Genomic DNA, 13,793 nt, shown 5'->3' with positions numbered 1-13,793 from the left:
CCATCCATCCATCCATCCATCCATCCACTCATCTATTCCTTCAGACATTCAGACTTCCTCATTACACATAGACTGAGAGGGTAGCACTGTTAGTTAGTCTGAAGACAGAAAGTAACATGGTGGGGGGCTTGCACAATAATGCAACCTATGACATTTAATTGCAAGATTTTCTACATGAGAGTAGTCTGATCTTTGTTATGGGTCGAACTTGTGCCCCCTGATTCCTTATTTTGTGATCCTAACCTCCAGTACCTCATAAGGTGACCTTATTTGGAGACACAGTTGTTCAGATGTAACTCGTTAAGATGTGATCATACTGCATAGGGTGGGCCCCTGATCCAGTATGACTAGTATTTGTATAAAAAAAGGAATTTGTCCACAGACACATAACAGGAAGAGTGCCATGGAAGGAGACAGACACACAAAGGGAGAACTCCGTGGGGACATGGGAGAGAGGTTGCCTGAGCCACGGAACCACCAAATGCTGGAGAGGTGCCCAGAACAGATCCTTCCCGAGACTTCGGGGGGATCATGGCCCTGCCAACACCTCCAGCTCAGATTCCACCTTCCACAATGGTAACAGAATACATTTCTGTCATTTAAGCCACCCAGTTTGGGGTATTCTGCTATGACACGAACACAGTCTTTAAGACAATGCCAGGGTTCATGTGCATCCTAGAAGAGCTGTTCTCATGCTGTGTGGGAAGCTTCTCCCCTCACCACCACAAACAGGTGTTTCCCTAGACAAGGGAGGGGCAAGAAAGGACAGCCCCAAAGCAGGCCATAGCCTAACAGGGCCAGCGGCTGAAGATGACTAAGCCTCAGGACAGGGGTCAGTGGCCACACCACACCCTCACCACACCCTGTGGGGTCTCCGAAACCACAGAGGAACCTGAAGAGCAAAGGCCTGGGATGCCTGCCCCCAGGAAGGGGCACGTTCCCTGGTCCTGAGAGCCCTGGAAGGCAGCATCTCTCCCTCCCCTTCTCTCCCTACCATGCTGAGTACCTCCCTGCATGGACTGCTGCTGGGTGTAGGTCAGTGAATGTGTCCACAAAATACAAAAACCCCAGTGATGCCTGTCACTATAAAACCACTGTGAGCCCCCTTCTATTTTTAGAGGGAGATAATGCCAGCCAGTCCAATCTTCCCAAATATGTCAGTTGAGAGTCATTCATTCAGTTACTCAGTGCTTCTATGAAGTAGTATCCATTTATTTGAGTAGAGAGGTGTCATGGAAAGGGAATACTTGCAATGTTAAGTTTGCTCAGTTCTCCAAAGAGAAAGGGGGCTTGTCACAGATGCAGCCCCAAGTCCCCAGTGCCTTCCAGTTGTGGCTCCACCCGGCTCATTCCTGCTCTCTGGGCTTGCACAAAGCTCCCATAGGGTGTCTTAAATGCCACCATGGCTGCTACCAGGAAATGGCTTGCACATTGCTCATTTTATACAAAAGTTTGATAAACTGGGACCTTGAATCAACTATGAGCTAAAGGGGGCACTAACATTAAAAAAAATGTAAACCTACAACGTATCTGAATTTATTTAGAATAAGGTAAGAACACCAAACACTGTATGCCCAAGACATTGGTACCAGGTTCTAAAACTTCTGCCCTGTTTGTAAAAAGAGAGGGCATTGTCATAGCAACACAAATGGTCCACTTTTGTAATCTTTAACTTACAGCTTCCTGTGGGAAACTGTGAGTGCCCAATTCTCCCTACAGACCTACAAACCACAGCTGTTTTTCTAAGATGTGGTGGGATGAGCATGCATTTACTGGAGAGCCAATCCTGTCCTTGGAGAATGAGGGCAACCTGGGGACTGCAGCATTTCAGACACCAACCGGGCTTTGAACGTGGTTGAACTTCTCACACGGAGATAGGGAGGTGAGGCAGCTAAAGAGGAGAAAATGGCAGAGTTCAGGATGGAAATTTCAGTGCATTTAAATCCTACCAGGACAAGATCTGCCATGGAGTTGCAAAGTTGTCAAGAATTGAAAAATAAACCTCTTACCCATCATCTATTTTGAAGTAGATTCAACTCCCTTTCCAACCTGACATCTTATGTTTTGAGATGTTCTTGGGAATTCCCCTTTCATTAAAAACAAAGCCATTCCATGGCTTCTTTTCTCCTTCATTTTTTTCTCTCCCCTCTGTAGGATTTCACACTATGCAGCTTGTTGTTCCTCCTCATGTGGTCTCTCTTGGTTTTTAAGGCCTCATTTATCCTTAGAATATATCATAATATATCATAAGATGTCACAGAACCTGTTAAACTGCACTTAAAAACTGTAAACTTCATTGAAATGTGGCTCTGAGCATTCTGCTGTGTGTTCCCTGCGTGTTTTCAGCACTCCTGCACACTGGGCCATTCCTAAGCTCCCAGGAGCTGCTATTTCCATTGAGGGGAGACTTATTTCAGACAAAGGGCAGCGGTTTCATTCTCTCTCCAATCTGTCTCCCTCTCCATCAGGTCCACTCACCATTCAGCCCTGGCAACCCCTTCACCTCCCCATCTCCTCCCTGCCTCCCCTCATCTCAAAAAAGGATCAAGTTTTCTGCTGGGGAGGGTAAGTGTCAGATGTTAGTAGGGCCAGGGAAGGCACAAAGTCAAAACTGCTGCACTTGGGAGGGCCTTGCCAGTCAGAGGTGGGGAGATTCCCAGAGAAGAAGGCTGTGAAATCTCCATTCTGATGAGCTAAACACAAGAAGGGGGAGCTGAAGTCCTGCAGCATCTGGGACCCTGAGATTCTCCAGGTGGGAGGAGGGGCAGAGACGGAGCACCAGCACCAACCAGAAAAGAGAGTGGTCTAAGAGGGGTCCCTGGGAGCTCGTTATTCCAGCATTCAACATGTCCAGAATCTGAATCATCCACGTCTTGAGATGAAGATCAATAACCCAATTATAAAATTTTTGATGGAAACACGTGAACCCAAACTTTTTTTCCCAGAGTGATATGTGTTGCACCAAAGTTTCTAATTAAACACAAATTCAATTAGAAACTAAAAAATGCCTTTCTGTAACCTATAACCCTCAAAATAAGAAAGAATGTAATAACTGACAAAACAAAGCTTCAGTTGCAAGAACAACTCCTACTCTTGATCAAAATCTTCTGAACAAGTGAACAGAACATGAACTATGAACAGAAAAACAGTGAAGCTGATACAGTGGATTCTGCAAGGGCTCTGTGTGATTCCCCTCTAGCCATATGTATCAGTCCATTTTCACACTGTGATAAATAAATACCCAAGACTGGGTAGTTTATAAAGGAAAGAGGTTTAACTGACTCAGAGTTACACACGGCTGGAGAGGCCTCAGGATTACAATCATGGTGGAAGGTGAAGGGGAAGCAAGGAACTTCTTCATATGCCAGCAGGAAAGAGAAGAGAGAGTAAAGGAGGAAGAGCCCCTTATAAAACCATGAGATCTTGTGAGAACTCACTCACTATCATGAGAACAGCATGGCAGAAATTGCCCCCATGATCCAATCACCTCCCACCAGGTCCCTCCCTTGACATGTGGAGATTACAATTTGAGATGAGATTTAGGTGGGGACACAGAGCCAAACCATATCACCATACATGCTACAATCAGCTAGGACAAAGGTAAATCCACTTGCTTCTTTTGATACAAAATCTATATCTCAATATTAATTAAAACATAGCAGCATCTACAAAAATAAACAACATTGCTAGAGAAAGTCTTCTCAGGGTTCTTGTGTAAAAGATGATACAAGATTGTCTGAAAAGAACAAAGTCAGAAGAAAAACCCTGGAATACATTTACACATAAAATATTATCCTCTGCATTCTCTTGACTACCATAAAGATAGGTTTCCAACAGTTGGAAATGTTTGTTAAAAAAAAAAAAAAGAGTCTCAAATCAGCAGTTTTGCCATAGGTTTCTTTTTTTTTTTTTTTTTTTTTTTTTAAAGAGTGTTCTTGGCTGGTTGTGGTGGCTTATGCCTGTAATCCCAGCACCTTGGGAAACCAAGGTGGGCAGATCACTTGAGGTCAGGAGTTCAAGACCAGCCTGGCGAACATGGTGAAACCCCATCTCTACTAAAAATACAAAATTAGCCAGTCACGGTGGTGGGCACCTGTAATCCCAGCTACTTGAGAGGCTAAGGCAGGAGAATTGCTTGCACCCAGGAGGCAGAGGTTGCAGTGAGCCAAGATCATGCCACTGCACTCCAGCCCAGGTGACAGAGCGAGACTCCACCTCAAAAAAAAAAAGAGTATTATTTGAAAAATTATCAAAACAATATTTCTATTTTGATTAAATTGTCTTCATTTTTATATAGCATTTACTTTGCTGTTTTCTGAATAAAATCCTGGAAGATTAGTTTATCTGGGTATAAAATTTGAGGTTGGAAGTTATTTGCTTTTAGCTCCTTCAAGATTATTATCCCACTGTCTTCTGGCCCCTTTTGTTCCTGAATAGTCACCTCAGTCAAATGGTCTTGCCTTTGTGATTATCTGCCTTTCACTCTAACTGTTTTTAAGATTTTCTCTTTGGCATTTTACAGTTGTACCAAATACATTTTGGTATGAATTCAGTTTTATTTACTCCACTCGGGATTGGTGTTTCTTCAGTCTTGTAAATAATGCTTTCCATCAACCCTGGAATTTCTCATCTATTATCTCTGTGTATTTTGTAACTCTCATTTTCTTCCTCTTTTGAGTCCTATTAGCTATGTGGTAGATCTCATTCCGTTCTTCATGTCTTTTAATCTCTTTGTTTTCAATCTTATGTCTTTATGTTGTTTTAAGAGTTATTTACTCAAATCTAGCTTTTAATTTGGTAATTCTCTTTTTGGCAGTGTCTAAACTGCTTTCAGTTTCAATGATTGTGTCCCATTTATTTTTTCTAAAAACAAATCTGCTTTAAGAAATGGTACCTTAATCTTTACTTAAAATGTTAATGCTTTATTTTACTAAGACTTTAATAATTTTAAATGTAGTTATTATATATTTCTCTCAGACTTGTATGTATGTTAATGTAATTGGAGCCCTCTATCTTTCTCTCTTTTTTTAAAGCTGGTCATTTTTACTCATGGCAAATTATTGCCTGTGTGCTTGACAATTGTGATTCATCTTTAAAAAGGCTTGATTTTTATTTTGGATAATTTGGCTTTGGCAATATCTCTCCAGAGAGGAATCATTTTTGCTTCTGTTGATTGCCCAGATGGTCTGGCCTGAAACCATGTTTCTTTAGTTTTTTGTGTATTTTCTTTTTGTTTTATTTTTGGAGGAGAGTAAAATCCTTTATTGGGGTATGATATGTAACTATTTCAGGAAGAGTTGATCACTGTTTTCCCTGAGGGTAAGAAGATATTATACACAGGTTTTCCGGGCCTTCCAACCATAGGCAAAATGTACAATCTATGAGCCATACTTATTATTTTTTTTAGACACAGGGTCTTGCTCTGCCACTCAGGCTGGAGTGCAGGGGTGTGATTGTAGTTCATGGCAGGCTCGACCTCCTGGGCTGAAGCAGTTCTCCTGCCTCAGCCTCCCAAGTAGCTGGGACTACAGGCATGTGCTACCATGCCTGGCTAATTTTCTATAGTTTTTATTTTTATTTTGTAGAGATGGGGTCTTGCTATGTTGCCCAGGCTGGTCTCAAGCTCCTGGTAATCCTCCTACCTCTGCCTCCCAAAGTGTTGGGATTATAGGTATGAATCACAGCCCCCAGCCCATACTTATTTTAATAACATTTTATCTGTATAAAGTTAATCTCAGGAAGGCTGAGCTTTTTTTTAAAGCCTTATTGTGAGATTATTAATATATCATACAATTCCCCTAAATTGTACAATTCAACATTTTTTAGTGAATTCAGAGTTGTGTAACCATCATTATGATGAACTTTGAAACATCCCATCATCCCCAAAAGAAGCTCTGTTTCCATCACCCATCACTTCCCATTCCTCTCAAATGCTCTCTCTTAGTCTAGGAAACCATGAATTTACTTTCTGCCTCTCTAGATTTGCCTATTCTAGATGTTTCCTACAAATATAATCATACAATATGTGGTCTCTTGTGCCTGGTCTCTTTCACTTAGCCTAATGTTTTCAAGGTTCATCCACACTGTAGCATGTATCATAATTCCTTCCTTTTTATTGTTGAATCATCCATTGAATGCATAGACCACGTTTTATTTATCCATTTGTCAACTGAGGGATATTTTGGTTGTTTCCACTTTTTGGCTACTGTGGATAAAGCTGCTATCAACATTTATGTGCAAGATTTTGTGTAGACATATGTTTTCTGTTCTCTTGGGTACATACCTAGGAGTAGAGTTGCTTTGTCGTATGGTGACTCCCTGCTCAACCTCCCAAGGAATGTTAACTGTTTTCCAACGTTTCTGAATCATTTAATATTCACACCAGCAACGTACAAGCGTTCCAATTTCTCTATGCCCACCAATACCTCTTATTGTCCAATTTTTCTTATTTTAGCCCTCTTATTTTAGAAGTGTGAAGTGTTATCTCGTTGCAGCTTAGATTTGCATTTCCCTAACAGTTAATGATGCTGAGCATGTTTTCACGTGCTTGCTGGCCATTTGTAAATCTCCTTGGGAGGAATGTCTATGCCGATCCTTTGCCCAGTTTTTAATTGGGTCATTTGTCTTTTTGTGGTGAAGTCTTTATATATTCTAGATATAAATCCCTCGTGAGATACATAATTTGCAAATATTTTCTTCCATTTGGGGAGTTTTTTTCATTTCCTTTATGACTTTCTTTGAAGCATAAAGGTTTTCATTCTGATGAGGTCTAATGTATCTACTTTTTCTTTAGTTGCTTGTGCTTTTGGTTTCTGGAACCAAATGTTACATTAATTTCTGTTCTGGGAGTTCCTGGGCCATTCATATAATGCAAATTCAAAACCCAGTCCCGAGCTGGGCACAGGACTCAGACTGACTTTTCATTCTCTACTCAGAGTCCAGGTAGACATACAGTCAAACCTCTGCAGGCAGAGTTTCAGCCTCTCCTAGGAAGGAGGGAAAGGCCTTCAAGAGCCATGTCTCAAGTGCAGGAGTTTAGGCCCTAACTCTCCCCTTATGCAGATTCAAAGCTGACTCTCCTGTTACCGCATGGCCTGCCCAGTGTATCTACGGTTCCTGGTGGCACCTGCAGATACACTGGGTGCGTGCTGGTGCCCTCAGTGTGCAGGGCACTGCTGGACCCAGGACCAGGGTGCAGACTCCTTACCCCAGGTCCTGAAACCACCAGGAAAGATCCAACCTGATCCCTATCCCACCCAGGGCAGCTGAGGCACCAGCCCAGCACTTCCTGCTGAACTCTTTCTAGTTCCTGTTATGCCTCTGACACCTGAGGATTTACCTGTTTTTCTTATGAGTGTGTTGATGAATTAATTTATTTACTTAGTTTTTAGAGGCATAATCCTGCTCTGTTGGCCAGGCTGGAATGCAGTGGCACGATCATAGCTCAGTGCAGCCTCAAACTCCCAGGCCCAAGCCATCTTCCTGCCTCAGCCTCCCAAGTAGCTGGGGCTACAGGTGCATGCCACCACACCTGGCTAATTTTTGTATTTTTTGTAGAGATGGGGTCTCACTATGTTGCCTAGGCTGGTCTTCAACTCCTGGACTCCTGAGTCCTCCAGACTCAGCTTCCCAAAGTGCTGGGATTACAGGTGTGAGCCACCCTGCCTGGCCAATACGTTTAAGATTCCAGAAAGTTATATTTTATCCATAATTTTTTGTTGGTTATGGCAGAAGTTTTAATTTTGAAAAACTATTTTCCTGGCCTGCCTTTTACTGGATTTAGAACTGTCCCTCTGAACTTCTCAAGTTCTCTCCTTTGTCACAAAGATTCAGACAGTGAAGATAACGGAGGTTTTTGAAATCTATGTGACCACAATCCCAGGCTGTGTGTGGGTGCATCTCCACCTTTCCTTTGGAATGTAATGAAAGCTGCGGTCTGAAGGAGAGCTGAGGGATACCGGGCCCAGCCCTGCTGCTTGGGCAGTTCCCTCCTGAAACACTGGTCCTCTCAGAAGCACACTGGTTGTCACCATGGCTGCTCTTCCGGGGCTCTCACTGGTGGGCTCCAGGGTTCACACCATGCCCTAAGAGCATTCCCACATGGCCATGGCTCCGCTTCTCCCTGCTACTGCTTAAGAGTCCTCCCGTCTACCCTCACCTCCTGCCCTCCAAGAAGAGTAGGAAGAAATAAAGCCGCAAAGTGGCACAGGAGCTTTTGCTTGGCGCTGGTGACTGAAAGTGGACCAGCGTTGAGGAAACCCAGGGGGCTGTGTGTGATGCAACCCACTGTGCATTACAGCAACCTATAAGGGCAGTGGCAGGTTCAGACCTGTCACCGGCAGGACCTGGGGAATGAGCAAGAAAGGATGAGAGGAGCCTTTATCCAGAGCTTCCCAGGCCCTTCCACGCTGTGGCACACAGAGTGGGTGGCACCTGCAGATACACTGGGCACGTGCTGGTGCCCTCGGTGTGCCGGGCGCTACTGGGCCCAAGCCCAGGGTGCAGACTCCTCACCCCGGCCTGGCTGCCTCGAGGGTGGAGGGGTGGTGTTGGGCACACCTGCACCCATCGCAGCACCTGGCACGGATGAGTGTTAGGAAGAGGTGAGGGGCCAGCACCGCCCATGGCTCCAAGGCCCCTTTCCTTATTGCTGGGAGCTGATCTGCATCCTCACTCCAGCTGTCCTCAGAGGCCACCCACCCACCTCGGCACCACCTTCTATGTTTCCCCCTTCATCTGTGGAGCAGACAGGCCAGGCCCGGGAGCCCTGGGCCCCCCAGGTGTCTATGCTTTCCTCCCTTTTAAACTTCTCCGTCCTGAGGATGGCAGCCCCCCAAAGCCACCTCCAGCCATGCCAACAGGCCTTGTGCCCCCACGTCCTCCCCTCCTCCTGCTGACTGTGCGAGGTTTTTCTCTGATACCCGTCATGCACTTGGCTTCCTAGCTCATCTTTCATCCATTTCCCATCAAAGTCACTCTGAGTTCCAACTGTGTCTCCTAAGGCAGTTCCCAGCATCTAGCAAGTTAATTAATTTTTCTATTGAAAACAACAACAGGGGGACTGTCTTTTTGCGTGGCATTGTAGCACAGGGACAGAAGCAGGGAGGCTCCGGGTGGGGGACAGGGCAGGCCCCAGGGCATTTCCAAGGACTCTGGGGTGGAAACAGCTGTGGGCAGGCCCTAGCCACCCCTTGACTTCCCAGCTTCAAGGGCGATTCTGTCCCCTGGGAGCCTCAAGGAAAGGAGGACTCGTGCTGGGCTCAGGAGCTGTCTTCAGGAAACAGAGCCATGTCTACGACAGCAAAGACAATGGAGCCGAACATTCTCATTAACGCAGAGTCAGAGAAGAGAAGGAAAAGAGAGCAAATAACAGGGTTTGACATCAATAAGCAAAATGGATCTAGACTCCCTGGGGGAAGGAGTGGAGAAGTCTTGTTCTTTTCCTCTGGCCACCGACCCAGTTCACCATCTCAACCCTTCACACCTCCTCCTCATCCCATGTCTGGACAAAGGTCAAGAATTTAAGTCATATTTCTAACAGCCTAGGTTAGTCTAGAATGAACAGTCCCTACGTCTATCAAGCACATGCTGTGTCTCTCATCCAAGAAGCCTGGGGCAGAGGTGCAGCTGGTTCATTCCTTCTCTAGACAGAACCTCACTAATTCAGATCAGACTGAAGGGACCAGGGTCAGGTGACAGTGAGTCCTTCATGAGCGCTGATTGCCGTCCTTCCCTTGGGTTTCTAAAAATTCAAGGAGGCGGGCAAGAAAAGCTCCTCTGACCCACAGTTGGCTGGTGGAAGTTAGTCCACAAAGCCTAGAAGATTAGGCTGCCAATTTCAGCATTAGCACAGTGTAGCAGAGGTCTGCTCAAGGTTGGCCAAAAACACTGCTCCATTTCTTCCTGGCAACTGGCAGAGCCCCATGACTGAGCTCCAAGAAGATGAACAGAGTGACGTTCCACTCCTGAACAGGTCTGAAGAGGCCCATTCTTTGCCTTCTTTTCCCTGCTGGCAGCTGGGTGCAGAAGGAGATTAGTCCCACAGAACGGGAAAGGCTGGGTCCCTGAATCACCTCATGGAAGACAGCCACCCGCCAAACAGGAACGCCCACCTTAGACCACAATACGAGTGAGAAATAAACTCCTATTATGTTCAAGCAATTAAACTTTTGGAGGCCTATTTATTACCACAGCCTAGATTACTTAATATACTACCTCTATTAATTTGTGACAAGAAGGTCCTCAATACCTTGTATTTTAAAGATTCCCCATAGGAACTTTACACACTCGTGCTTTTCATCATTGTTAGTGAAAATTATCCCTAATTTAGAAAATAGTAATGTGAGTCAAACCCCTGTTGGAAATCATCGCCAGTTTCCAATGAATGGCTTGGGGCCCTAATGAAATCAGATGGAAATTCCTGCCGAGTCTGGCCTAACCCGGGATTAGGAAAGCTCCAAGACAGACACAAGTGGGACAGGCCAATGAGACACCATTAGCCTGGGATCTGGAGGCTCAGGGGCACTGAGCCCCATCTCTAACGCGGTGTCTCCAAGATGGGAATCGCCTTCCCCTCACCTGACTCCCGCGTCCGGCCCCGCACCACCTCGCTCCACGGCCCAGCCCCGACAGCGTTGAAAGCCTGCATCTGCAGCTCGTATTCCATCCACTCCTCCAGCTCCTCAATGGTGAATTCTCTCTCCAGCCGGTCACTGACGACTTGGGCCAGTGCTGAGGACTGGAGGTCTGAGCGCCAGTACTTAATCCTGTAGCCCACGGACTCAGGGTTCCCGTTGTACTGAGAATCCTGCAGGGGCTAGGAATGAACAAAGGGCCGCGATGAGCTGACATCTCAGAACTGCCACCCTCACAGGTTGTAAGGGATGGGCCTGTCCTGTGAGGCCAACTCCGTGGAGGAGGCGTTCCTGGGGGAAACAGTCTTAGAAGCATCTACTTTATTCTTCCCTGAAACTTTTGTTCTGTGAATTAAATGAAACCCTGTCAGTAACTTTGGCTGCATATAATTTCTTTTAATACATTTTGGCTTAATTTTGTGGGCAAATGTTCTGATTAAATATCAGGCTGGCTCTCTTACAAATATTGAGTATTGGTTCCATGTTGACCTAGCTTAAGGACTTAGAGGTCTGGAGTGAGGCACCACCGGCTTTCCTGCCCCAAGGAATATTCCTCAGTTCCAAGAAGAGAGTGAGTAATGCTACTAATTAATCAGATCTCCTGGGCTGGCCTGAGATCCAACACTAATTGTAAAATGCAATACTTTTTGGTTTGACAATGAGATTAGTTTTGACTAGGACAAAGGCGTGACTAAGAAACTCCTAAGCCCTGGATTAGTGTGTGCCCTGGCTAACTCAGGACCTGTGTGCCTCCAGCCTCTCTTCTCACCCCCACTCACCACCCAGCGAAGCCGCAGGCTGGTCTCACTGGCAGTCCGGACCGTGACGCTGGTTGGAGCCACGTCGGGTGGGGCCTGCAGAGTCTGGATGACCCGGGAAGACTGACTGTAGGGGCTCGGCCCAACAATGTTCACTTGCTTCATTCGAAATCTAAAGGCAAAACCACGGATGAGAGTTACGGCAAAGCAAAGGTAAGAAGGAAAAGAACAAAATCACAAAGGCGCTGACTGTTTCTCAAGGGAGGGCTCAGATAGGTGTCTACTCATATCATAAAGGCTATTGCTCAAAGACACCCTCTTTTCACCTGGTTTCATTAAAAGTGCAAATTGTGGCCAGGTGTGGTGGCTCACACCTATAATCCTAGCACTAAGGGAGGCCAAGGCAGGAGGTGATGGCGGATCAAATCCCAGCACTTAGGGAGGCTGAGGCAGGAGGCAGTGGAGGATCACCTGAGGTCAAGGGCTCCGGATCAGCCTGGCCAACATGGCGAAATCTCGTCTCTACTAAAAATACAAAAATTAGCCAGGCGTGGTGGCGGGCTCCTGTAATCCCAGCTACTCAAGAAGCTGACGCAGGAGAATCGCTTGAACTGGGGAAGCAGAGGTTGCAGTGAGCCCAGATCGTGCCACTACACTCCAGCCTGGGTGACAGAGCGAGACTCCGCCTCAAAAAAAAAATGCAAATTGCATATGTGCCCTTTTTTCCCTAAAAGCCTTCAAAGAAAGGTACAGGTACATCAGTTGCAATTCAACAATTTTAAATTTGCAAGTGAAATGTAGTTGGATGGATTGGGTGTCCAGAAATTGATGTTATCAGTTGCCCTGATTCAAGTTTAGGATAACCTCGAGGGGTTAAAGTGCAAGTAGCTATGGGACAGAATCAGAATGTCAGGATGTCACCACCAAATGGCAGTTTTGAAGTCCAGTGTTTTAAATGACCAACGGCACCCTGCTCCTCTTTTTCTGTTGGTTCAGGAGAAGAATGAGGGGTGAAAGGAAAATATCTTGAACCCCAAATCACTAAGCTAAAAGGAAAACACAAGCTGCGTTAGGGCAAACCTGCTTCTCATTCTCTTCAAAGTCATCCCTCTGCTCACTGAGATCAGTGCAGATCTGATGTCCTCCTTTGGAAAGGCTCATCAGAAACTCAGAAGAATGTGACCCTTTGTCTCTCACCTATCTGTGACCTGCAAGGCCCCTCCCCGCTTGGTGTCTTCCTGCCTTTGCTTCAAGCTTTCCTGCCGTTCCAGACTGAACCAATGTTCACCTTGCATATATTGATTGATGTCTCATGTCTCCCTAAAATGTATAAAAGCAAGCTGTGCCCTGATCACCTTGGGCACATGTTGCTAGGATCTCCTGAGGCTGGGTCACAGGCACATCCTCAACCTTGGCAGAATAAACTTTGTAAGGTAACTGAGGCCTCTATCAGCTCACATCACACTCTGTGATTCCAATCCAATGAGTAACTGTGAGACCTTCAGCAAATCAGATGATCTCCGTTTCCTTAACTATAAAATGAGGGCAGAGTTCGATGTACTCTAAAATCTAGAGGAATGCTTTCAGTTCTGTCTCTTCTTTATATATACATAAACAATTATTTGAATTCAATTTACATACAAGAAAAAAAATCCCAAGTGTGTACATACACATTTACTATAGAGGTTTCCCCAAATGTACCTGAGTTTCAGACAGGGACACTGATCTCTACTTACAGTTTCTGTTCTTTGAAATAATTACATAGCTTCAGTTAATTTCACATGGTAAGTCTTGAATCCCAGCAGCTCATTTTAAGCTAAACGTTTTTCTTTAAAACCCAGTGTATTGTGTCCTGATTTGTCTGTTCTAAGCTTCTGAAGGATGTTAAAATGAATAGAAGCTAAACAGCATCTCTCATTAGGTTTTTTTTTTTTTTTTAACTCTAACTTTGGTTTTGTGCCGGAAAGAAAAATTCTTCACAATGATGTAATTTCACCTTTTAGTCCCTGAATTAGTAATTCCTATTCTTTCATTCTCCAATCGTATGAAATGTATCCATCCTGGCAGAACAATGACATTATCAAACTCAACATCTGGTGATAACTGGAAATTCCATCTCCTTCAAAGGCCTTATGGGAAGTGATCATAGTACTAACAGCTCATGATCAACCTACCCTTTGTTAAGGCCAAGGATTTACTGCCCGGATCAGTTTCGGGGATCAAGAAGCTAAAGGTTAAATGGCATGTTAATTGCTTGATAAGTGAGACTAGCAGCTCCTGGGCCCTGCTTGGGAAGGGGAGCAGAAGGATCTTCCTAGGACATCTGCTTTGTTTGCACACGGCATGTTAATAGCCTCCAGAGGTGGTGGAGTTTGGTAAAGTGCCACGTCTCTGCTGCCTG

The 13,793-nt window shown here is 45.2% G+C and overlaps 1 protein-coding gene across 5 annotated transcripts in view; it reads right to left on the bottom strand.

Moving 5' to 3' along the window:
• Positions 1-13,793, bottom strand: part of SDK1 (sidekick cell adhesion molecule 1) — a 659,503-nt gene that overhangs the window by 140,721 nt on the left and 504,989 nt on the right. For all 5 annotated transcript variants that reach the window (XM_058442285.1, XM_058442281.1, XM_058442284.1 and 2 more), the window contains 2 exons: positions 11,414-11,564; positions 10,579-10,816 (listed from right to left, as the gene is read on the bottom strand). In XM_058442285.1, the coding sequence (XP_058298268.1) occupies positions 10,579-10,816; positions 11,414-11,564 (389 nt within the window). The remainder of the gene's footprint in view (positions 1-10,578; positions 10,817-11,413; positions 11,565-13,793) is intronic.

Source organism: Hylobates moloch, unplaced genomic scaffold, assembly GCF_009828535.3.
Source record: "Hylobates moloch isolate HMO894 unplaced genomic scaffold, HMol_V3 SCAFFOLD_1, whole genome shotgun sequence".
NCBI lineage: Eukaryota > Metazoa > Chordata > Mammalia > Primates > Hylobatidae > Hylobates > Hylobates moloch.
Note: the sequence above shows the minus strand (reverse complement) of the source record. Positions and strands in the feature narration are given on the sequence as shown.